Source organism: Poecile atricapillus, chromosome 3 (assembly GCF_030490865.1).
Source record: "Poecile atricapillus isolate bPoeAtr1 chromosome 3, bPoeAtr1.hap1, whole genome shotgun sequence".
Lineage (NCBI taxonomy): Eukaryota > Metazoa > Chordata > Aves > Passeriformes > Paridae > Poecile > Poecile atricapillus.
Genome location: NC_081251.1, coordinates 99,285,730 through 99,309,221, shown reverse-complemented (window position 1 = coordinate 99,309,221; position 23,492 = coordinate 99,285,730). Strand labels below are relative to the sequence as shown.

General features: G+C 42.1%; 1 protein-coding gene across 2 annotated transcripts in view; it reads left to right on the top strand.

Annotated features, from left to right (window-relative positions):
- The first annotated feature begins 11,960 nt into the window (after positions 1-11,960).
- The window catches only part of WDR26 (WD repeat domain 26), a 32,023-nt gene continuing 20,491 nt past the window's right edge, over positions 11,961-23,492 (top strand). The window contains exons 1-6 of one of the 2 annotated variants that reach the window (XM_058835192.1): positions 11,961-12,760; positions 14,268-14,367; positions 14,484-14,540; positions 21,019-21,155; positions 21,707-21,804; positions 22,728-22,884. In XM_058835192.1, the coding sequence (XP_058691175.1) occupies positions 12,402-12,760; positions 14,268-14,367; positions 14,484-14,540; positions 21,019-21,155; positions 21,707-21,804; positions 22,728-22,884 (908 nt within the window). In that variant the 5' untranslated portion in view covers positions 11,961-12,401. The remainder of the gene's footprint in view (positions 12,761-14,267; positions 14,368-14,483; positions 14,541-21,018; positions 21,156-21,706; positions 21,805-22,727; positions 22,885-23,492) is intronic. The other variant, XR_009277198.1, reaches the window with a different exon arrangement.

Below are 23,492 nucleotides of genomic sequence, written 5' to 3'. Positions count from 1 at the left end.
TATTTGGAAATTTTGGACTGACTCCTCATGTGATTTGACCATGGACTTTTTCTCCACTTTCTATTGTATTATTTCTATGAAGTCAGTCACCAAAAACTTCTCTGAATCAAATTCATTCTTTCTGCCCTTTCCCTTCATACTACTGTGCCACTATTTGTCTTTCCCATTCCCATCACTTCTCAGCAATAACTTCCCTTCCAATAGTTTGATGCCGATGTTAAGAATAAACCTACAGGGGAATCCCCCCTGTTCAACCCATTCTGTCCATATTACCTTTCCATTTTGTCTCCTCTTTCTACACTGTAAGCTTGCAGAGGCATGGACAGACATAAATTCAAACCAAATATCTACAAAAGTAGGGCTCACTTTGCCTGGGCCTGCTGGGATTACTGGTACATGGACATTAAAGACATTGCATTTATGTACTGTAAATAATGCAATGTAACATAATGTCAGATTGTGGCTACTACTGCATACCTCAAGAAAGAGAGAAAATAACCCCCAGGAATTCTTCTTGAAATATTAAAAAAAGTTGTGAAGAAAAGGAGATGTAAAAAAAGGACAGTGTGATAAATCATATTGAGAATGTGCTGGTCACATGTCAAACCATACTGACAATTACTGAATACAGAACTGGCCAAGGAATGGGGTCCCACAGCATGTGTTTGGTAATTGCATCAGCTGTGCTACATATTTTGAATAACTTTGGTTGAACTACCTGACTTATTACTCATGTAACCCTATAGTTAAATGCAGGATATGGCTGCACAGCTCAGCGCAGCGCTCCTGCCAAGTAACTCTAAAACAAGATGCTGTAGAGGTGTGTCACAGGGGCGCTCCACCCCGGATAATGAGCACAGCAGCCAGCTGGGAAGGCGGGCTGAGGTGGGAGACCTGCATCTTCCATAGCCCCAGCCCACAGCCCAGTGTCCCTCTGGGAATGGGAAAGAGGATCAGGACAATCGTTAGACCCATCTCTCTTCAAAGACTGTAAGGAACAGCCTTTTTATGTCCACATAGCTCATATGGATGTAAAGATAAGATCTACTTCTCTTTTAACTGGAGAGACCTCTCTAAGTCAGATTCCAGTCCTTCTTGTTCACAGCCACCCAAATTGCTCTTCTGGAGAGCTAAAATGATGGCAATGTGATTAGAAGTCACAGCAAATTGAGTGTTACATTGTTGTTGATTAATTACATCATTAAACACATTCTAATTTGTTTCAGTGGTCCCTGTATGGCCTCACACAGGTAAGGATCACAAAAAATGTTCACTGAAGCCAGTGGAGCTTACACACAGGTGTAAACCAGTCTTAAAACAATGTAAATCTCATTTAGGTAAACAAACAACAGGGCAAATATTTCATCTACATGAATTTATTAAAATAGTAATCTATACCAAATATTACTTGGGTTAATCACCATGAGTCATACCCAATGAACCTCATTCTGATATTCCTTGTTCCTCCTCACATAAAACTTCTGCAGTATAAAGAGAGCAGAATTAGGCCAAACAATTCCATGAGCTCATTAGCTTCACACCACAAACACGAATCAGACACGCGTAAGAATAAAGAGCCAGTCTGGCAAGATACCATGATGCCAAGTCAGGTCAGTCAGGTTATAATAATTTTTAATTAACACTCTTCCAAGTTTCAGTGTTATTTATTTGCATGCCAGTGTCACTCAGAACAATACAGTCCTCTTTCCTCCCTATGAAAACCTTGGAAAAAACTGAAAGAAACATTTTCAGCCTGATCTGGACAAAGAGAAATCCAATGTAATGACAAATAAAAATGATAGGTGAACTTGAAAACCCGTAACAAAAACATCTATAGAAATGAGAAGACTGATATCAGTCTGATATCCACTGATAAAGAAACAAAAAGCATAAATCAGCACAGGCTGAACACCACAGAAGACATGATTTCTACTATCCTATCTATTTTTATTTATCCAAGCAGCAAAAATTCCCCATCTCAGAGGCTTTATATTGCCTTGCCCCTGAAAATGCTCCCTTTTGAAATATTGCTAGGGTTATGCTCTAAGGAACACCAAGGTTCAATGTAAAATGCAGCAGGCTGAGCATTCTAGGTTTCATTAAAAAAATTAGTATTTTAACTATGTTTTGAAAATTCTTGATAGTAACTGTAATAAAGTGTAATACCTATGCAATAATATTCATCAAGACTTGTTTCAAAAGCCAAGTCATGGAAGTAGCTGTTGCAATGTGAATCTGCCTCAATTTACTTCTTCTAGTTGAAAAAATCCAAATCACATATCCATAGGGTTTGTTCCATATATTAAATTATTTACAATTTAAATTAATATTTATAGGCATTCATGTTATATAGGTAAAACAATAGAAACCATCAAAGGTGTTGAAAGGCATAGCTAAAATTCCTATTCCTATGACAAATTTTAGAACATATGTGAAGTAGCATAGTCTTATTTTTCACATAATATTTGCAATGTATTTCATTATCAATATTTTGTTAACAATATTGATAAAACACAAATATTTAATATGTTATAAAAGTAAGATGTAGAGTAATATGTTCGGTGAAGAAGACAGATTAAGGATGTTTTAACATCAAATAACTCATAAGTTCTCAGGGAAGTCATAATGTGTTCATACCAGATATTTTAGGATATCTGCATGGTCAAACTTTTAAACAATGAAGCAGGTGAGCCTAAGTCTCTTCTCAGTGTTGAAATAATGCTATCAAAATATTGTTGAAGAAGGCATGCAAGTATGTGTTATGGGGTAATTGACCTTATAAAATATAAAAATTAATATGAGAAATTAATGAGTTTAGTGAAGTGCTTATTTTAGAGTTTTGTTGAAAAGGCTTTATTTTCAAGATGGGATACATGTATATTTTCTTTGTTTTCACAAAGGATAAGAGATGGTGAGAAGAAAGAGAAACTGCTGGCAGTTCTGCATACACAGAATGCTTACTGCATTTAATCAGGAAAGGTTTTTAAGCATTCACCTTGCCTTTTGTTCCTCTGATAATATTTCCATAATAACTTTAATAGTGTGCATACTTTTAAAGTAACAAATCTAATTAAGCATCAGTGACTATTCTTTACAATCTAATGAACTACACATAGGCTCTAGTTAGGCCCAAGAGTCACAAGACACATACCCTGAAGAATCAAGGGGATGGAGAGCTCTGGGAGCAGCTTCAAGATAAGATGTGGTAGGTCTAGACCCTCAGAGATCCCCAAAGGTCATCCTTGGATCCTTCCTGCTAACATCCTAGGAGACCTTCTGCTTTTCAGGCTACCTGTCAACAGTGGTCTGAACATCCCTGGCTGGCTGGCTTCCTCCCACAGCTGTGTCTTAGGAGCCACTATGACCTTGGGGACAGATGATTACAGATCACCAAGAAGGGATGCGATGGCACAGCTCCGCAATCCATGAGCCGCAGGCTGGCCTCCCAGTAACACGGGAGTAAGTGCTACACTGCCACAGCTCACTGTGGCTGTCAATGGCACACTGGCATCTCCCAGCCAATGTGACACTGTGTGAATTTCCAGATTTACAATCACAGTGGTAGAAGGTAGGCCAGAATTCACCTCTTTTAACTCTACTCAGCTATGAATTAGTGATGTATGCTAACATCACTGGGCTAGGCTCCCACAGTGTCACTGCAAGACACCAGAAAGCAATACATCCCATCCTAGGATAAGGATCTGGGATGAATCACCTTTGTGGCTACCTCCACCTCTCCAGAGGAAGCCTAGAAAAATAGCTTGGGCCAACTGCTTAATTCAGAGATGTACAAAGTCATGCTAGATTAATATCATGAATTATGTTTTTCAAAAAGAAAGTTCTATCAAGGTTTTCCTGCTAACATTGTTGCTACAATAATAAAAGTAAAGCAGATTTATCAAGCTACCTACTTTGCATTTGTGTCAATGCTCCTGGCAAAATGAAATTAGTTCTGTTCAGCTGTGTCTTTGGCAATACACATCTTTGGCAGGGGACTCCTAACAACACATGGGTATTCTTTTAGCTTCAGGGAAAGGAGTCTTTGTCTTTTAGGATGGAAAGCTTGAGCTCATTTCAGGACGCATTGTGAAGTTTTGAGAGGCCATGGTGTGCGATATAATTAGTTACTCCAAGGTGACAGATTTGTTATAATTCAAAAAACCAGGTTCCAACTGTGAAAATGCAGTAAACAGTACTGCCCACAGAAGTATGCCTATGTATGCACTGAAATATTTAAAAGACCAAGCCTTTGATGCTAATTTTGCAAAATTCCCCTTTCCTCCTTCCAGCTGGAACTACTTCCCACCGTGACTCCCAGTACTGACATATCCAGCAGGACGCACTCTCTCAGATGTGGTGCTCTGAAGAAGCACTATTAAATCAGAATTCCTGACAAAGAAGGTGTTGGTATTTATAGAAAATGAGAAACTACCTCGGAAATTCTACAGATGTAATTGTGTCTATTGTATCAACTTCTCCTGCTGGATAAAAATAGGAATGACAATATCTAGGGTGTCCTGCCCATTAGTCCAACTGGTGATGAGTAATGCAGCCAAATGCATGTCAGTAAACCCTACCTACCACATCATGCTTCAGAAACCCTCTTGGCACTCTTGTTTAAGAGAGAAGCCACAAAAGTATAAAGGTTTAATCTCCATGTATTTGAAATTATTATATTATTTATAAGGCAAATATTAAAATAAGGTATATCAGTTGCTCCAAATATGTCTCAGTAAAAAACTATCTCTGCCTACATTCCACAGATTATACCCCCTTCAAAAAACCCCAAGTATTATAGAAAATTTGATGAATGTTACACTTTCAATTGGAGAAAGCAGGCTGGTTTAGTACAAAAGACCCAAATACATTAGTCAAAGATAAAAACCTAAACTCTCTGATATTAAGAGCCTTTGGGAAAGGATCTGAAGACACTCTTCTGGAAATCAAAATGAAATGTTTACAGGTTATTGAATCACATGGATTTAACATCTTACTTCCTGAGGTATTAGCCTCAGACAGAACTTGTGTTCTGCATGAGCATCCTCCTGAAAACCTGAGTGGTCAGTCTTCAGTACCATGCAGTGCTCTTGCCCACTCCTGCACCTCAGGCCAGTCTAGTTCTGGACAACACACTTTTTCAAGCATGCAGAAAAAATATTTTTGTGCTGGACTAGTGGTGGTGTCTTGGGTTCTTTATCAGAGTATTTGAAACTTCTTCAGGTCTTAAGTCTGAGAGTGTCAGAGCTGATGTACCAGAAAACATTACATGAAGTGATGAAGACTTTTTACTACATAAATGTATGGAGCCACACAAAGGAATCTTTCCTCTAATTTTGTGGCTCTTTATTTCTGCTGTAAATAGTCTGCATCAACAGGGAAGGAGGAGCTTGTACAGGAAGTTGTATTTTACGTAAGGCTACAGTTACAAGAAAAATTAATGATTTCCCTTAAAATAAGGGGCACTTAAAAGAGTGCAATGACATTCTTGTGAAACTAGCTTTTAATCTCTTGCCCAAAGTAAGGAGGATCTGGTTCACTTGCTGTTTAAAACACGGACTTGGAAAACCATATATTCCTGATTAAGAAGGGGAAAAAATTAGTAAGTAATCCCAGGGCTCCAAGGAGCTATTCACAAGCTTAATGTTAAGATGTAATCTTCTGGTGATTACGTAATAATTTCCCCTCTGCCCATTCCAGAGTGGATATGAGATACTACACTCTGCATGCCTGGTCTTGACTGTTTAGTTCCAGGTGTGAGAGCTATTTGCAGTTGCCTAGAGAAAAGCAAAGTGTGCATGTCATTCTGGGAGAGACAGGTCCTAATTCCAAGGATAGGCAATAGAAGGTGGTGTGTCACCCCATCCAGGGTTAGGCTCTAGGAGCTATGTGGGAGTTGGCAGACACAATTAACAATCCTGAAATAACAATTGCCTTGAGAGCCAGCACAAAATAAAAGGCAGGGGAGCAGCCCTCAAGTAGGAAAAGTAAAATAACTGTGACAATAGCAGGACAAATCTAATCTCACATAAAAACACCAATAATTCATCTGAGACCTGGACATGAAATCAACATGCTGATATTAAGGAACATAGACCACAAGAAACAACAAGCTTGGAAACCTCCCTGGAATAAAATCAGTGATTGGATTTTCTGTGGAATATCTGCCAGCTCCTGCTGCACACAGTGGTCAGAAGGGGATTTTATAAGTGTTAGAGTGAACATTTACACCTATCAAGATGTGGAAAAAAAAAAAGAAAAATCCAAGCACGCTGTTACTCTGTACATTGCAATCCACTGGAGCACTGACATGGTGGACTACTGTCTTTCCAAATCCTGGCTACACATAACTTCTGAATATATCTGAAAATGCCCGATACATCACAGGATACGTAAACAGATTTTGCAAGGTGATATCTAGGATAGTCCCAGACAGATAAATCCTGCATGCAAAGCAAGTCTGACATGTAAGATTCACAGCATAAGCAATATTGTCTTGCTCAGAGAAGTTGCACAGTAAGTACCAATCTGGCAGCACACCCCTTGCACATGCGTGTTTTATCTGTCCTTACAGGGAAGTCTGAGTTCTCCCAATACATTGTGTCCTGCACATCCAGAAAGACACCTCTGGCAACGGAAATGCAGGGGAAACCCTTTCATGTATGCTCTTCCTATGAGAAATTGCACTGACCATGTAACAATATGACACACCCTGTATTAAACAGGACGTTCTGTACCAGATGGGATCCTCGGCACTTTCTGACATTTACTTTTGTGACCACACCACGCTGTGCTTACCCAGGAGAGTGCAGAGGTCAAACATCAGTATATGCACGTGAATTTGGTGGACAGAAGACACTGTGTGATTACCTAATATTTAATTAAGTTGCAATAACAGTACTACTGCCCTTATCCTCACCACCCAAACTCACCTACAAAACAACATGATGGCTGTACTGAAGCTTTGGGATGTAATATCAGAAATCCCCGAGACATGATGATTATCCAGTCACCAATACTGTTCCCCCCAACACAAGGATAGTCTTGTAGAAAGTATATTTATAATGACAGCAAAACTAAATCTAGGCAAGATATTTTGCAGGTCACTGGTTCAACCTCCTGCTCCCTCCACAGCTATCTTCAAAGAAAAACTAGGTCGCTCAAAGTCTTTTCCTGTCTAGTTTTGTTTCCAAGGATGGAAAATCCACAGCCACTCAGGTAAAGTGTTCTGCCGCTTGACCACTCTCACTTTGAACTTTTGTTTTCTTACACACAATTGGAGTATCTCTGGGTGCAGCTTCTCACTTTTGTCTCTTATCTTGTTGGTGACCATCTCAGAGAAAAGCCTTGTGCCATTTTCCCTATAATTCTCTCTGGGAAGGTGCACATTGTAATTAGATCCTGCTGTGGCCAAGCCCACTTCCTCACACAGCATGTGCTCCAGGCCCTACCACCTCAGCAGCCTCTGCTGAACTGGCTGCTCCCAAACTGGACAGTGTGTATCCAGTGTGGCCTCACCAGTGCTGCACACAGAGCTCATATGGATAATGCAGCCCTGCAGGTGTTGAAATCCCATGAAGAACTTCTTTTGTCCACCAGCACAGCCAGCCCCTTTTCTGCTGGGCTACTTCCAAGCCAGCTGGTTCTCAGCCTGTAGGATATGATATGAGGATAGTCTGTCCCACATTCAGGACTTTGCCCTTGTCTCTGTTGACCAACACAAGGCTCTCATTGGCCCGCTCCTGCAGCTTGGCAAGTCTGCTCTGTCTGGTGGCCTCCTGGGTATCAACTGATCTCCCCAGTTTGGCAAGAGGACCAGCTGAAAACTTGCTGAGGGGGCACTTTGTACCACCCCCTGCGTGGTGACCTTGTCAAAAAAGACTTGCTCCAGTATTGATCCCTGACCCCTCCTAACAGGGCATCAGTCAAGACTTCAAGGAGACACAACCTTCAAGCCTGGGGGTATAGCCAGTTTTTCACACACACGGTCTGCCTACCCCAGCCACATCTCCCCTGTTACAAGGTTATTGAGGAAGCCCACCAAAAGCCCTCATAAAGACAAGATAGAATGGCATTCTCTCCTTACCCCATGCTCACTAAGCCCGAAGTCAGTGACACTGGGTCAGACACAACTGAACTTAATTGTGTAACATTAGCCTTCGTTCAGTCACCTGCAGTCTTTTATATGTCATGGACTTTCAAATCCAATCAATCATAGGGTGTGAGCACAAAATAAATCTGGCCAGCTCCCTCAACACTCAAATGAGTGTCATGTGGTCCAGTGGACTTGTATATGGCCATTTTGACAGAATGGAACTTTCTGTGGGTAGTTTCCCTCCTCTCCCCAAACCCAGCTACCAGCCACAGAAGCTAGAGAGATGTGGAAAGGTTTTTTTCCAGCAAAGTCCAGATGAAAGAGGTCTCTGCTTTTCCCTTGGCCTTTATGGCCAGTTTAATCACCCAGTTCTGCAGCAGTCCCACATTTTCCCTTATCTTCCTTTTACTGCCAGTTCACCCATAGAAGCTCTTTATATTGCCCTTCATGTCCTTCGGTCGTAACTCCAGCCAGGTTTTGGCTTTCCATATTCCACTCCTCTACTAAAATACTGACCCCATCCTTGCCTGCATGAAGTGATGGAATCTCAGACCAGTGTAATTTGCTTGCTATTTGCTGAATAATTTCTAGAAATGCTGTTTAAGGCAGGTGCTTATCTTTCATCCTTATCTTGTTTTTTGGAAGTAGCAAGCATATCCAGGTGCCTGTTCAGGCATTTATTTAGCTGGTACTGTGGAAAATGTGATTGTTCTAAATTATTCTTTCTTCCTTTGTTCTTTGTTGTTAGTTGGTTTGTTTCCAGTAACCTCAAACTTGGTACAGAAGGGAAAGTATACACACCTGATAGAGAATCAAACAATTAATTACCTTCAGCATGCAGTTTTGAATGCTAATCCATCTCTCGAGTATTTTCTCTAATATTTTGCAATATTCAGCTCTGCTGAAGCAGCCTCACATGGTTATTATCAAATAACCCAGGCCCTTAATGAGAGTTCCTTCCTATTATTCAGATCTGGACTATGTGCTCCAGCCTCCTCTAAAACAAAATGGTGGGGGGAAAAAAAAGCAAAAAAAAAAAGACCTAAATTAGCCAAAGTTTATTAGTTCTAGCCAGCTCATAAACAATAAATTCAAGGGTTGTTTTTTTCTTTTTTTGACTTTCCAGACCTAGAAACTGAAAGTGTTTCTTGCTTTTCAGGTATTTGTATTTAGTCTAGAATGTCCCAAGACAGATTTCTTACTTAAGAGATACCACTGGTTCAAAACATTCTACATTGGTAATTTCATTGGTTGTTTTGACAGGGAGTGATTGTTCTATTCAGTTTTCTGAACTATCATAATAAATAAGAAGTATTTCTGCAACATTTTTTTCTGTTACAGATGTGGATCTATACAATAAGAAGTTGTCAGAATTACAATATTCTGAATTACATATTCTGCACAGTTACGTATTACACCTCTGCTTCAGTAACATGGCTGGTACTACAACCGTACTTAAGGTTGCCAAAAATTCTCTTCAAAATTCCTCTTCTGGGTGTTCATAAGTTTGTCATTTTTTATAGCTGAATCGTTGCATTAATTCTCTACTTTTGGGAAACTTTAAAGATGCCTGAATATGATGAACTCATACTTTTGTTATTATAATAGAGTCATCTGTCACAAGTGAGATGTGTTTTGTATTTACCAGTTGATTCTCTAATTGCTCAAAAAGCTGCACACTTATTTGGATTATTAAATTTGCCCTCTCTCATCTGGCTGCAGAATAGAATCAGATCCAAATCAGGGCTTAGCTGATGAAAAACTGGCAAAGCATGGTGCCATTACCCCTTTCACAATTCTCTTTCGTGTGACTGTGCCAGCCTCAGACCTGTCTTTCAAGATCCCCTCTGGTGACTAAAGAAAGCCCAGGAGAAGTAAAAACAACCTCTATGACTTGAATAGCCATAGGTGACAAAGGAAGACAGGAGCAGACAGTGGGAAGGGGTTTTTACCATCCCCTTCCCCTGCACACTGAGGCACAGGGCAGGAAAGAATGATGAGCAATTTTACCTTCCTGAAAACCTAGTCTTGAACTTTAAAGTTCACTTTCAGGTGCCTTCACAGGGTCTGTGCTGCTCTCTGTGAGTGTTCCTGTAATCTTTACACAAGTCTTTGAATTATGGATCCAGTGACGGCATCTGGGGAAGACCAAGAAAGAACTCAAGAATGCTGAAAACACAGAACAGAGAATATATACAGCAGTGAAGTGGCTAGAACACAAGCCTTGTGTTCTCCAGCAATGGTTGGTGAGCTAAAAAGACAAAATCAGCATTCCCCGTCTAGAAGACCAATGTTGAATTTAACCCTACAGTCACACCTGGGCAGAGGTCAGGGACAAAGCTCTTTCCAACCTCTCTCTCTGGAGTAAGAGTGCTTTGGCTGTTATCAGCCAAATATCTTCTGCAGCCTCTAAACAGGGCCAAGGTATCTACCTCAGCTGGCCAGGCCTCCATGAGGTCTCATCTCCTTCTCTGGTTTCACTCCTTTCATGCATTTGTCCCTCCATGGAGCTCTCCACTGGTCTGGGGCCTGTGGTTTCCCTCAGCTGGACTTTTTCAAAGTTCCACTCAAAATGAAACACTGTTGTTCAAACTTACTAGTTTAACCTAAGCCACTACTCCTAAAACCTCAGCTTCTGAAGGGGAAGATAATTAGATATTAACCTCAGCTTTCAATAAGGAAAAAAAAAGTTTTGTTATTTCCCTTTGGGTTTTGGAAAAAAGTTCAAGCATACCAAAGATAAAAATTCTAGGCTCTAAACCAAATAACATAAAACATATTATTTCAAGATGCTATTTTTAAAGACCAAGATTTCACTCATCTCATGACTTTTGACCAGAGGCTTGGCTCAGGATTTGAGTTTGCCTTCCACCACACAGGAGGGTTTGCAGGGAGAAACCACAGGGCAGAGATTGGGACCCTTAAAATTCTCACTGTCATTGGACATCACGTCCTGACAAATGTGTCCCAACTCTCAACATTCCTGTAAGATGTACAGCAAGACTGCCATTTCCCCCTTTTCCATACTAACACATGCAGTGACTATGACTGTCAGCGGGTCTGAAACCTTCCAGTAACCAACCTGTGTAACACCAGGATGCGACTTCATTAGACATTTTCCTTTTTTAAAACCCCCCAAACACATAATCATAGGATCAGGGTTGGAAGGGACCTTAAAGACCATCCCGTTCCAAACACCACTGCCATGGGCAGGGACACCTTCCACTAGACCAGGCTGCTCAAAGGCCCATCCAACCTGGCTTTGAACACCACCAGGGCTGGGGCACCCAAACCTCCCTGGGCAGCCTGTTCCAGTGTCTCGTCACTCTCACGAAGAAAAATTTCTTCCACGCACCAAACCTAATTTCCCCCTCTTTCAGTTTTCACCCATTTCTCCCTGTCCAAATTCCATCGGGAACCTCCCTGGGGCCGGAAATTACCCGGTCACCTCCACGGTGTCAGAGAGACGGCCGGTCCCACCGGGACACGTCGGGGCAGCGGGCACCCACCGCACCTCGTGCGCGACCACCCTCGCCCCTCTCCCCCCCCGGCGCTGCCAGGCGCGGGCACACACCGGGCACATGCCCGGGACCCCCGGGAGCCCCTCGGGCACGACGCCCCCGGCCCCCGCAGGCGCCGCGGGACCCCGCGCGGGCGGGCGGCGACCCGGGCGGTGCCGTTGGGGCGTCCCCGTCCCCCCCGGGGGCCGCCCCGCCGCCGCCCCCCGGCAGCCGTGGGGCCGTGCCCACCGCGGCCCCGGGCGGCGGAAGTGTGTGTAGGGGGCAGTGCAGGAATTTCCTGTGACGTCCCGGCCCGGACTCCATTAGGTGCAGCTGGGCTGAGAGGAGACAAACCCGGCGGGCAGTGAGCGGAGCGGGCCGGGCGCCTGGGGCTGCCGGGCGGGGGCTCAGGGCAGCGGCGGCCGCCATCGCCAGAGGGAGCCCCGAGCGGGCGGCGGCGCTGCCTCCGGGACCCCCGGCGGGCGCAGGGCCCCGCTCCGCCTCCCCTCGCCCCCGCCGCCTCCCCCTCCTCGCCCCCCCGGCTTCCCACCACGGCCGCTCTCGGCGAGGAAACTCTGGCCTCCGCTTCCTCCTCCTCCGACTCGGACACCGGCGGAGCCTCCCCGCCCCCGCGGAAGAAAGCCCGGGCCTCCCCGGCGGCGGCGGTGGAGGGAGCAGGAGAGCCCGGGGCTTCCGCGGGCAGAGCAGGCCTCACCTCGTCCCAGTCCCCCTCGGTGCCCGCCGGGCTCGCCCCCGCCGCCGCCCCGCTCAGAGGCAGCAGCAGCAGCGGCGGCATCGCCAGCAGTGCCATGCAGGCCAACGGGGCGGGAGGGGGCCAGCAGCAGCAGCAGCCGCCGCCGCAGGGCCCGGAGCTGGGCTGCCTGGGCGCCCAGAACGGCGAGGCCTCGGCGGGCACGGCCGCCGGTGACCAGCTGGCCCACGCCAACGGGCTGCTGCCCTCGGCCAACAGCGGTGGCCCCGGCGGCGGCAGCCCCGGCGGGCTCGGCGTCAACAACGGGGTGCCCGCCGCCGGGGGGCCCGGCCCCGCCGCCGCCGAGCTGGGGGGCGGCGGCGGTGGCAGCGCCCTGAAGAAGAAGAAGCGACTCTCGCAGTCCGACGAGGACGTGATCCGGCTGATCGGGCAGCACCTCCACGGGCTGGGGCTCAAGTAAGTGGCCGCGGTGGGCGAGGGGCAGCGCGGCCGGGGCGGGGAGCAGGCTCCTTCCTTCGTTTGCTGTGGCGCCCTGACCCGAGGGTCCCCCCGGGGCCGGGGCAGTCCCGCACACACGCCCCGCCGTCTGCGGGGAGGGTCCGGCGCGGGGTCCCCGTGGAGGATGGGGCAGCCCGAAGCGGGGAGGAGGGGAGAGGAAGGGACCCCCGGCGGGGGGGTTGGTGGCCAAAACTGCCCCGTCGCAGCCCAGTGGCCTCCAGCGAGGGGACAGCAGTGCCCGGCTGCGAGGCAGAGCGGTGGGGCAGGCCCACTCCTGGAAAATGGAGCCGGAGCTGTGTTTTCCGAGCCTGTGCCGGTGTCTAGAGAAGGGACAGGACAGGAGTTTCCCTTGCCAGGGATGGCAATATGGAAGTCGAGTTGCACACCGATAAGGGTAGATCAATACAAATGAGTTAGTGGGGGAGAAGTTATCTGGTAAACATAATGGAGCCCGCAGCTGGGCGTGGGGAGGACGGCTTTTCGCAGATGAGCTCCAAGATTTGGCTTTTCAGCTCGGAGGAAGCGACACAAAGTAAACTGCCACTTAAGCAGGCTGTTTGGTTTCACTCTGGAAACCTTTGGCCCTCTAAATGGTGAAGGCCTCTCTAGATTTGTGCTGGACATGTGTTTTTGCTAATAATCTTACTTGTAAACAAGAAATGAGAATGTTGGCCCTTTCTTAAAATCAGAATAGAAAAAATAATTTCCCAGTGGAATAGGGGAAATCCTAAGTATTTAATCACAACACTTGTGAGTAAAGCTAAAGCGAGCCCCGGTATGTCATCATTTTGGAAGGAGGGTAGAGAAGCCCTGCAAAGTGCTTATGTAGCCACAAAAGAAGTCTTCAAAACACTGCAGAATGGGTCAGCTATAAAGCACATATTCCATAAAATAAATTGCCTCTGACACAAGAGGCAAGTTTACAGCAGCAGACAACTCGTGACTATTCATAGATGACACCACAGTAAATAAGCTATTTTTAGTATAAAAGGGGGAGGGCTACAGGTTCCTGAGTTTGTTTATTTTTTTTTAAGGAGCCAGTCTTTTAAGAAGTAATGAAGAAGGAAAAATTAGGCCTGTGCCAGATGTTGTAGCTCTCCTTGTTCTTTTAGGGGGGAGGGAGCAGGGGATGGCAGCCAGTAGTTAACAGCTTTCTAGATGGTATCTTCCTTCATGAAGTTTATCTTCTGTGCAGGGCTGGCTCTTTGTGGTGGCTGGTAAGTCACATACTTTATGGTACTTCAGCAAAGCTTTCAAGCTCCTTGACAACTTGCTTTAGCTAGAGGTAGCTTTTCACATGTCTCAGGCAACTGAGATCATCTTCTTGAACAAACATCTGAATCTGGTCATCATATTCTTGTTTTATTAAAGTTACTTTAAAGTATGGTAAACTGTTATCATAGCAGGCGGTGTATTTGTGAGGGTGAAACTGGTCGGGTTTTTTTACACTGTATCTCTCCTGCAGCCAGACTGTTGATCTCCTCATGCAAGAGTCAGGATGTCGTTTAGAACATCCTTCAGCTACCAAATTCCGCAATCATGTCATGGAAGGAGAATGGGATAAGGTAACGTAGGGCTTATAGGACTGTATTAACCACTGTTGAAATTTATAGTATCTATGAGAGAATTCAAAATTCATCCTCCTTATATACTTTTTTTTTTCTTATGCCGATTTCTGCAGGCTGAGAACGACCTGAATGAACTTAAGGCCTTAGTGCATTCTCCGCATGCAATTGTGGTAAGAGGCACACTTGAACTCTTTCAGAGCTGTATAGTTGGACTAATTGTAGTGGTGTAATCTTTCACTATGGAGTTGGTTGTCCATAGTTCTTGTTTTCTCTTTTTTGTTTACTTTAAGCTGCTTGCATGCTATCTCAAATGTTATACTAATCTGAACTTCTTTTATTCTGTTGTAGAATGTGAGATAGGCAGCCCAGAAGTATTGAGGCTAAGATTTGGTGTACTCAGTGTTAAAACTCTATTAAACATACCTAAGTGATAAAACATAAATCTTGTCACAGTCCTAAAATAGGTCAGTTTCTGTAGAAACTGCCTATGTTGAATACTAATTTCAACCTTGAAATACTTCTCACAATCTCTGTGTTTATAGGAGTTAGGTTTTCTTGAGGGAAGAGAAGTTTAGAAATAAAATGGGCTGATACTAATGCAGAGTTGGTATTGTAATAGCACATTACAAGAATATAGAGGCTGCTATAGACCATGAACAATACTGTTGCTTTTCCAGATGGCTTTTAAAGAGAAAATGCATTTGTATTGCTGTTTGGGATTTTATTTAGAGCTTTTTCTCTTTGGGAGGCTTTTTTTTTTTTTAAAAAAAAAAAGATAAACCTAGAAATAGAAGGTTAGTGGATCCTGTGACTTGACAACTACAATATGTGTTATGATTTCAGTTGCTTTGAGTAAAGTGTTTCTTGTTTTGATTTTTGGATCTCAAGATGAAAATCATCACTTGGCTCTTCAAAGAGCTTGTTCTGTTGTGTTTAAACGTTTATTTTAGTGAGATGAAGTTAGAACAGCTATGGTCACTTAGGAGGCAAACAGTAGCAAGGCTTTTTGAAGTGTCTGTGACTGTAAACAATGAGGAATCAGCTGATGGCTGCTTAGTTCCACTTCTAGCTGATTCATTTGTTGTCAAGACAATTTCCTGTCTGGTGGGGGAGGGAAAGAAAGAGAGAACAGGAAATGAAGTAGGAGAAACAGATGTTTAACAAAACATCAGAGGGTACTTGACAGAAGTTTACATTTGGTTCTGTTAATTTGGTCAAAGCTTAGCACCTCTTAATTAGACCATTAGTTCACTTTCTCTTTTGTCTAAGACCTGAAGGAGTTGAGAATATTGTATGCAGCTTTCAATAGTTTGTGCAGCCTGAAAGTATGGATCTACTATATGGGAATATGAATGGTCATTTGAAACAAATTTTCTCATGTTTCTGACTTCTGAAGTGACGAAGTTTGTCTGTAGTATTAAAGTGTTTTGCATGTCAGTGAGTCAATAGGTTTAATTATCAACATCGTACTTTTTGGAGAACTCAAATCAAGAGAAAAATATGTTTTCCTTCTGTTGTTCTGAAGATCATTCTCTAATACTGATGTCTTAACTGGTTCCATAAAGCTTGGTGCAGTAAAACTTGGTTTAGACTTTACCTGAACCATATGAACTATTTTCTTTTTGAAGTTGATCTCCTTTATATAAACTAGATATAATTTAAGACAGGTAACAGTTTTGAAGGTCTTATATGTGTAAGACAACATTATTTGCAAGGATAAATTGAGCTTGTGTGTGTTCCATTGCGTGCACAGAGTCTCCTCCTCCTCCCCTGTCTAGCTTTTGTGCACATGGTTGAGGTTCTGGGTGGGTATTAGTGCTGTCAGCAGCTGGGAAGGTAGAGAGAGATCATTACAGGTGAGGAGCGATGCTTTATCCTCTGTAGGTATTCCCCACTGCAGCAGAGTCAGAGCTAATGAAGGTGATAAGTGTCTTGATCAGGAAGAGTCCAAACAAGGTGCTGCTCCAGGTAACTCTTTAAAAATAGAAAATTTGATTTTGAGTTGCCTGACTTGTGACTCACACTGTGACTAGATGTTTTAAAAATGTGTGCATACAAGAAGAATGGGTACCTAAAAATTTAGATGACATAGACTATTTAACTAAGTAGGGTGTGTGTTTTGTGGTTTGTTTTTAGTTTGTGGTTTGGGTAGGTTTGTTGTTTTGGTTTGTTTTTCTTTCCCTTACAGTTAATATGACCTGGACAAAATAACCAGGATACATAGTTGCTTTTGAAATGTCTGGTCAGTGATGGGAGATGCATATGTATTTTAAAAATCCCACTCATGTTTAATTTCCTGATTTCTGCAAAGTGCTTTAAGTTCTACAGGTGAAAATACTAAATATGAAATGGCTGATGTGAATTTTTTAAGGCTTTGATGCAATGTTGATATGGGGGGAGGAGGGTGTGGCAGCACACAGGACAGTTTGCTATTTCTATTTGTGTCAACACAACTGAGTGCTGTACAGTATGTGATTAGTCATGTTTACTTTTCCAGCATATAAGATATAGCTTAGAAAATCTGTAGGAAAACTTTATAATTGAATCAAGCGTGATGTTTTTCCTTGAGTAACAGAAAACACCAACGTCAAGCCAGCCTGAGGTTTTACTTACTTTGGGGCTACTCAAGCATGTGATGGCATCTGTCTTGGGTACTTAATTGCACCTAGGAAGAAACTTGGAGATTATTCCTCTACAGTCATCTAGAAAGTATCTTCAAACTGTTCTCTTTACTTATTCCAGAGGTATACAGCCTGCAACAGGCAGTACAATCTAAGAACAGAATTAACTGTTATCATTTGAGTAAAGTGCTCCACCTGCCTGTATGGTGTCCCTCTTGCTACCAGCATTAAGGGCAGTTCCCTACTGGAGTTAATGTATGGCAGGACTTGGTATGGTTGAAGTGTCATTAAATTCCATGCTGAATTCTGTAGACCAGAATGTTTTCTGCCCTTTACATATCAGGGCATTTGAGCTTTGGATTGTTTTTAAGTGCTTTCATCAGTGTTTTACAAAAATATCAAAGTAAAAGACTACAGGATAAAGAAAACTGAGGTCTTAGTTCTGTAGGCTGTAAGTTGATAGCTACTGTGTCGAGTTTGTTTTGAAACACTCGCTGATAATTTCACCATGTATTTTAGTTACCTATTTAATTTCAAAGAGCAGTTGTTTCAGCAATGTTTACTTATTTTTGGACTCCTAGTACATTAATAAAACTGTTGTGGAGCTTGTTTAGATACACAGGTTGAAAATAACACTAAAATCTAGACATAAACTTAGATTATTTTGCATTTTGCTCATTACACTTGTGAAGATTCACTGCTGGTTACAGTTACTGATCAGAATGGCCCAGTTTCTTGCCTGTGGCAGTATGTTTGTCCTGTTCCTTTCACAGTTCTGCTTTCTGAGGTTTTCACCTTTGGTTATGTAGTGATGGTGGGTTATGGTACATGCCAGACTTTCTAGAATTTAGGATTCTGGAATGGGCTTTCCTACTAACAGTTAGGACAAGGAAGGACTACAGTACTAAGTGTTCATGTTAGTAATTGAAGGCTGTAGTTTGAAGAAAGAAAAATGCTAATATTGTATACATTGAAACAAACAAACAAAACCCTGTAAATCTGTTAACTCTTAGTTTTGCCCCAGGGAATCTGAGTTCAATTTACACTTAAATAATAGCTTGTAGAATCAACAAAGTAATGCACTTTATCCTCATCCTTTCTGTAGAGGTGAAAGACAGGATGAGGTAGTAATAACTGAACAAAACCAGCCAGACTGCAGTGCTGATGCTTGGATTGGACTTTTCCAGGAGTCCTTCAGGGTGAGGAATCTTGGCTATAAGCTAAGCAGTGTAGATGTCTGAATTTCAAATTGTTCAGCAGTAATGAGTGTAATGATGTTGAATTTCCTTTGCAAATACTATGATAACAAATCCCAGGCACTTGTGTTACTTTGGTATGGTTTTGATCATGATCATTTTGATTTCCCTTCTTTGTAAGGCAGCTAAAAATATGGAGAAAGAATAAGCTACTTAATCAGTGGAGTTTGTGCTTTTGCTTTACAGTTCTCTTTCCTTGTAGAAGAGGTTGTCTGGGCTATAAAAGAGATGATGTACCCAAAATGGTCATGGATTTTGCAGAAGGTGGGGTTGGAAGAAATTAGAAGTACTTTTAGGAGGGCATAGAGGAGTTGAGAGAAATCTATTTTTCAGCAAGGTCACTAATTGCACAAAAATGGGAAGTAGGAGACAATGAGTGCCCCAACATTAAAAAATGACCTGCAATGTGATGCTACTGGAGTGTGACTCTTGCCTTAAGGAAGTTCATGCCATTGTTTGAGTATGCTGTAGGGCAAGTTTTGGAGCAGTTATCAAAATAGCTTAGCAGTTCAATTTCATTTCCCCATCAAGACTTTAGTCCCTGCCCTCTGCTATTGAAAAGTTGCTATTTCAAGTTGCTTATCTCTTCTTCTAATTCCCCATTATGGGAACACTAAGTTGCTGCATGAAATGTATAATACTTGGTTTTTCTGAAGACCTTTATATTCCTGATATGCCTAAGTCATACATGGCACTGATGATGTCTTTTTTAAAACCGTACTTTCTTGCCTAGAACTGAAATTACACCTCTTTAGCAACAGCATTCTGAGTGGTAGTATTCCTGTAATGCTTTCATGGAATTGCTGGGTCTGATGTTATTAAACCCGTGTTAGAGAGTTTTTCTGCTCCTTTCACTTTTTCCTCTAACAAAATGAAATTAATGTGCCAAGTCCTGAAAGTAAGGAGGGAGAAAAGGTAGGTTACCACGTTTAATAGAAATATTATATAAATTAAATATTATATGCAGTGAATGGAGAAGGAAATTAGGGAGGGATTACAGTTTTTATTACCAACTGGAAATATCAGGCTATTTTTTATCTGGTGGTGATCATCAGTGTGAGGTGACCAAGAGCAGTGAAATATAGCATGTACCTGCTACCTGGGCATCTCCATGTATCCTGGAGAGCGTGTGCACAGCTGGTGGAGGAAGTTCCTATCCCTCCTGCTGCTGGTATATAAGCAAACAGCGTGGGGTCTGCTGGCCTGCTGCATGGAGCCAACCACTGGGCTTGTAAATAATTGGGATATCTTTCATTTGGTTTTTCACATGTCAGAACATTGAAAAAAGTTGTCTCACCTGGAAGAACTGTACAGTAATGATCTAATAATTCCAAATTCAGATAAACTAAAGAGCTGGATTGGGAGTGCAGTACAGGTTTGCCTGTCAGATACAGGACAGCAGAGCACTACAGACAAGTTTGAATATAAATCATCTTTACTGTGTCATGTTTTATGCTTCACAAAGCTGTGTGGTAAGTTAATAGCACTGTATGTGGAAACTTCATTCTTTTGAAGAACTGAGTGTCTCTGGAAATGAAAATGCTTTATGTTTTAACTTAGCATTTAACATCTAGTGAGCCTTAAACTTTCATGTGAGCTTTAATAGAACAGGAACATCTTAAACTTCCTGATTATCCCTCTGCTTAAGGAGGCTGGCAGTGTGTTTGAAACTAAGTAAACATTGACCAAATATGAGCATGAAAATAGTGAGGTGCCTGAGGTCTGATGAAAGCAAAGGAAACTGGTGATTGAACTGGTGGTATATTCATTAGAAAAGCAAATCTAATTTTCAACACTTTTATCTCCAGTCTATGTCTCACCAGTTTGTCTAAGCATGTACATTTTCCCTATTTTCCTCTTAAACCTGGTAAGTTTTGTGGACTAAACCTGTCATTTCTGGCTGATAACTGGTAGCAGTAAAGAATGTGTACAAACACAAGATACTTGGCTTCATCCAGAAACAACCAAAGTGTGTTTCTACTAAATTGGTATTAAAATTTCTAGGCCTTCAGGTTTTTTTAATATTGTAACTTAATGCCTAATTTACTTTTTTTTTACCCACAGATATTTGTTTTTAGAATAGCAGGCTTGATTTTTTTTTTAATGTAAACAACCAAAGACTCTATAAATGAAAGGAACACTAGGAAATAACAGCACTTAATTCAGTGTTGAAGTGACTTCTAAATATAGGAAACTATTTTTTTCTGTAATCCCGAAAACAACACCCAAGGAAAACAAGTTAACATGGAACTACAAAAAAAACCCCAAACTTCAGGCAGTGTGAGTTTGTTACTGTTATATATTACACAGCTACGCAAACAATCCGTGTCAGCGCCTGTGTAAGCAGTGTGAGAACTTGTTGAGTTGTCCTGTTGTGTTGTGTGTTGTCATGCAGTCTTGAGTATGTGAATAGCCAATTTGGGGCCCTTTTCTTGACAGAACATTTCACTGGAAAGCCTATCTAATGCAGGGTTTGAAGGATGATGACTAAAGAGAGAGCTGGTGAAAATGGGACCACTTGCAGGGGGGGTCTGAGGAGTGAGACAGGAACATACTTGGAGCCCCATCAGGCAGGGAGGAAATTCACAGATAGCTTAATTGCTGCAATGTTGTTGAAAAGCCAACAAAAGAAATTGAGTAATGAAACATAACTTAGAGCTGTGTTTCTGAAGGGCATAGTAGAATGGTTTCTACTGTTCTGTTTAGGCTCAAACGTTTTCTGAAACTTCAGTCAACCTTTTTCCCCTGACTGCTGCTTTCTGTCATGTCAGAGGATGAAGTTTTTGCTGCTGCAGCAGAAGTACCTGGAATACCTGGAGGATGGCAAGGTCCTGGAGGCACTTCAGGTTCTACGCTGTGAACTGACGCCTCTGAAATATAATACAGAACGCATTCATGTCCTCAGTGGGTAAGTGTTTGGGTTTTGAGAGCTCTTGCAGAGAGGTTTTTTAAGGAATTCTATAGCTTTTGATGGCTGATGTTGTGAGGACTCAAGCTACTGTCCTGATGAATAATAAGCTGTACTGAGAATGCTGTTTAGTAGACAGTGTTTTGTTTCAGATGCTTGAAAACAACCTGATGATGATTTACTTTAGTACTACTAGAACCCAAATTAATACATGTGTACATATCTGTGGTCATTGATCTTGAGAATTTTTAGTCATTATTACCTTATAATTTAAGTGAGTATAAGCTGGTTTGTTCTTAGATGAAAAGACATTTCTACCTTCCTAAAATTGCTTGTGTTTTGTTTTCTTTTTGTATGAGCAGTTTGCAGACGTTTGTTCAGAAGATGTGTGTTTGTGTGAAGTAGTTCCTTGCCTTTTTCCCTATTGGTCTCAAGCTTAAGTTACCTGTTGGCAGTTCATTAAAAATGTTATGGTCTGTATTGTGCTCTAAAGTGAAAAGAATGATTCCAAAAAGACTTGGTCTGTTGGTGTATGTGCACTTTTGAAACAGGTACCTGATGTGTAGCCATGCAGAAGACTTGCGTGCAAAAGCAGAGTGGGAAGGGAAAGGAACAGCTTCCAGATCTAAACTTTTGGACAAACTCCAGAGTAAGATATTTTGGCGTTTAGAATTCTTCTCACCTCTATTAAATCCAGTATAACTTACACATCCCAGAGAACTGACTCTGTTGGTTGGTTGGTTGTTTTTTTTGTATTTCTTGGTTCATGGGGATGCCTTTAGGTGCCTTTACCCTTTGGTCTTCTGTACCTAACCTTTTTTTGTCTCTGATAAACTGCTTGTAATAAGACCTGTTACTTCTTAGCTGTGCTGCATGCAGTAATGATAAACTTGGTGATTAAACGTGTGGTTTAGGGAGGGGTGGGTGTGTGTTATAAATGCCAGCCACAGTGAGTGGTGGAAACTAAGTGTGGCCTGTAACCAGTGGTGATACTGGTACTGGTTGATAGTGGTCTCACACTTTGCTCTGAATTATGGTTTCTCCTCTCTCTTGTGGCTGTGGTAATACTCTGTACCAGAATTTTAAAACCCATGGTATTCTTTGTTTTCATAGTCCTAATAGAGAATTCCTTAAAGGAACATAGCTGATATGTTCTACATATATATATATACATATATATATATATATATAATGTTCTACATAATATATACATATATATTATATATTATTATATATATTATATATATAATATATACACATATATATACATATATAATGTTCTACGGCATTATAGATTTTGTTAAATACTGAGTTTTGAGTTGGCTTGTGTAAATGGTGCTTGTTGGCCAGGACAACATTCTCTATAACAACAAATACTTTGCATACAGCTCTGCTTTCCAGAAGTTCATGCTTCTAATTCTAGGTGTATAGCAGTAAATTCAACAAGCTGTATGCTGTTATTTACTAAGATTTCTTCCAAAACCACTCAAATCAAAGTGTGCTCTTACTTTTAACTTTCTTTTGATAAGTCTTTCTTCATTTGTTTGTTTTTTCTTCCTAACTCCTCTGAAGCCTACCTACCCCCATCAGTGATGCTTCCTCCGAGGCGTTTACAGAACCTGCTCCGCCAGGCTGTGGAACTCCAACGGGACCGGTGCCTATATCACAACACCAAACTAGACAGCAATCTAGATTCTGTCTCGCTGCTAATAGATCACGTTTGTAGTAGGTAAGACACTGTCCTGACTTCTGAGGTGGGCAGTCTTTTCTTGGTCTTTTAAAATAATCTGATTGTTAGCAGAACCATGAAAACTGTTCTGTGCTGGTTTAATGGGATTTTACCGGGAAAAAACAGTTCTCACTAAATGAGTAATGGAGGTGGGGAGTAGAGAAGGTGTGCAGAGAGGAGATTTTGGTAGCTGGATGTGGGGTAATGGGATCAGACTGAAGCTTAAAAATTTTAATCAGATTGGTGTAAAAATAAGATACCGCAATGCTAATCCATAGCCACTTGTTTTTTGTCATTTTGGACAGCCAGTGTCTTTATTCCTCAGCACAGGATTGCTGTGTTTTTTCACTGGAGAATCAGTGGTGTGTTGCTTATCCAGACTGGGTCTTCAAGGTTACTTGAATGCTGAAAGCCTGCTGAAGCATGCTTCTCTGAACTCAGCTTTCACCTGTAACTTTTAAGAATGGACACAGGTGCTTTTAGACACAAAGGTTAAAACAGAAGAGAAATGTGCAGTTTAATTTTTCTGAGTTATATAATATGTAACATGAATAATATAAAGAACTATTTTTCTTACATTTGTAAGGTAGTAAGAATTGAGTGTCTCT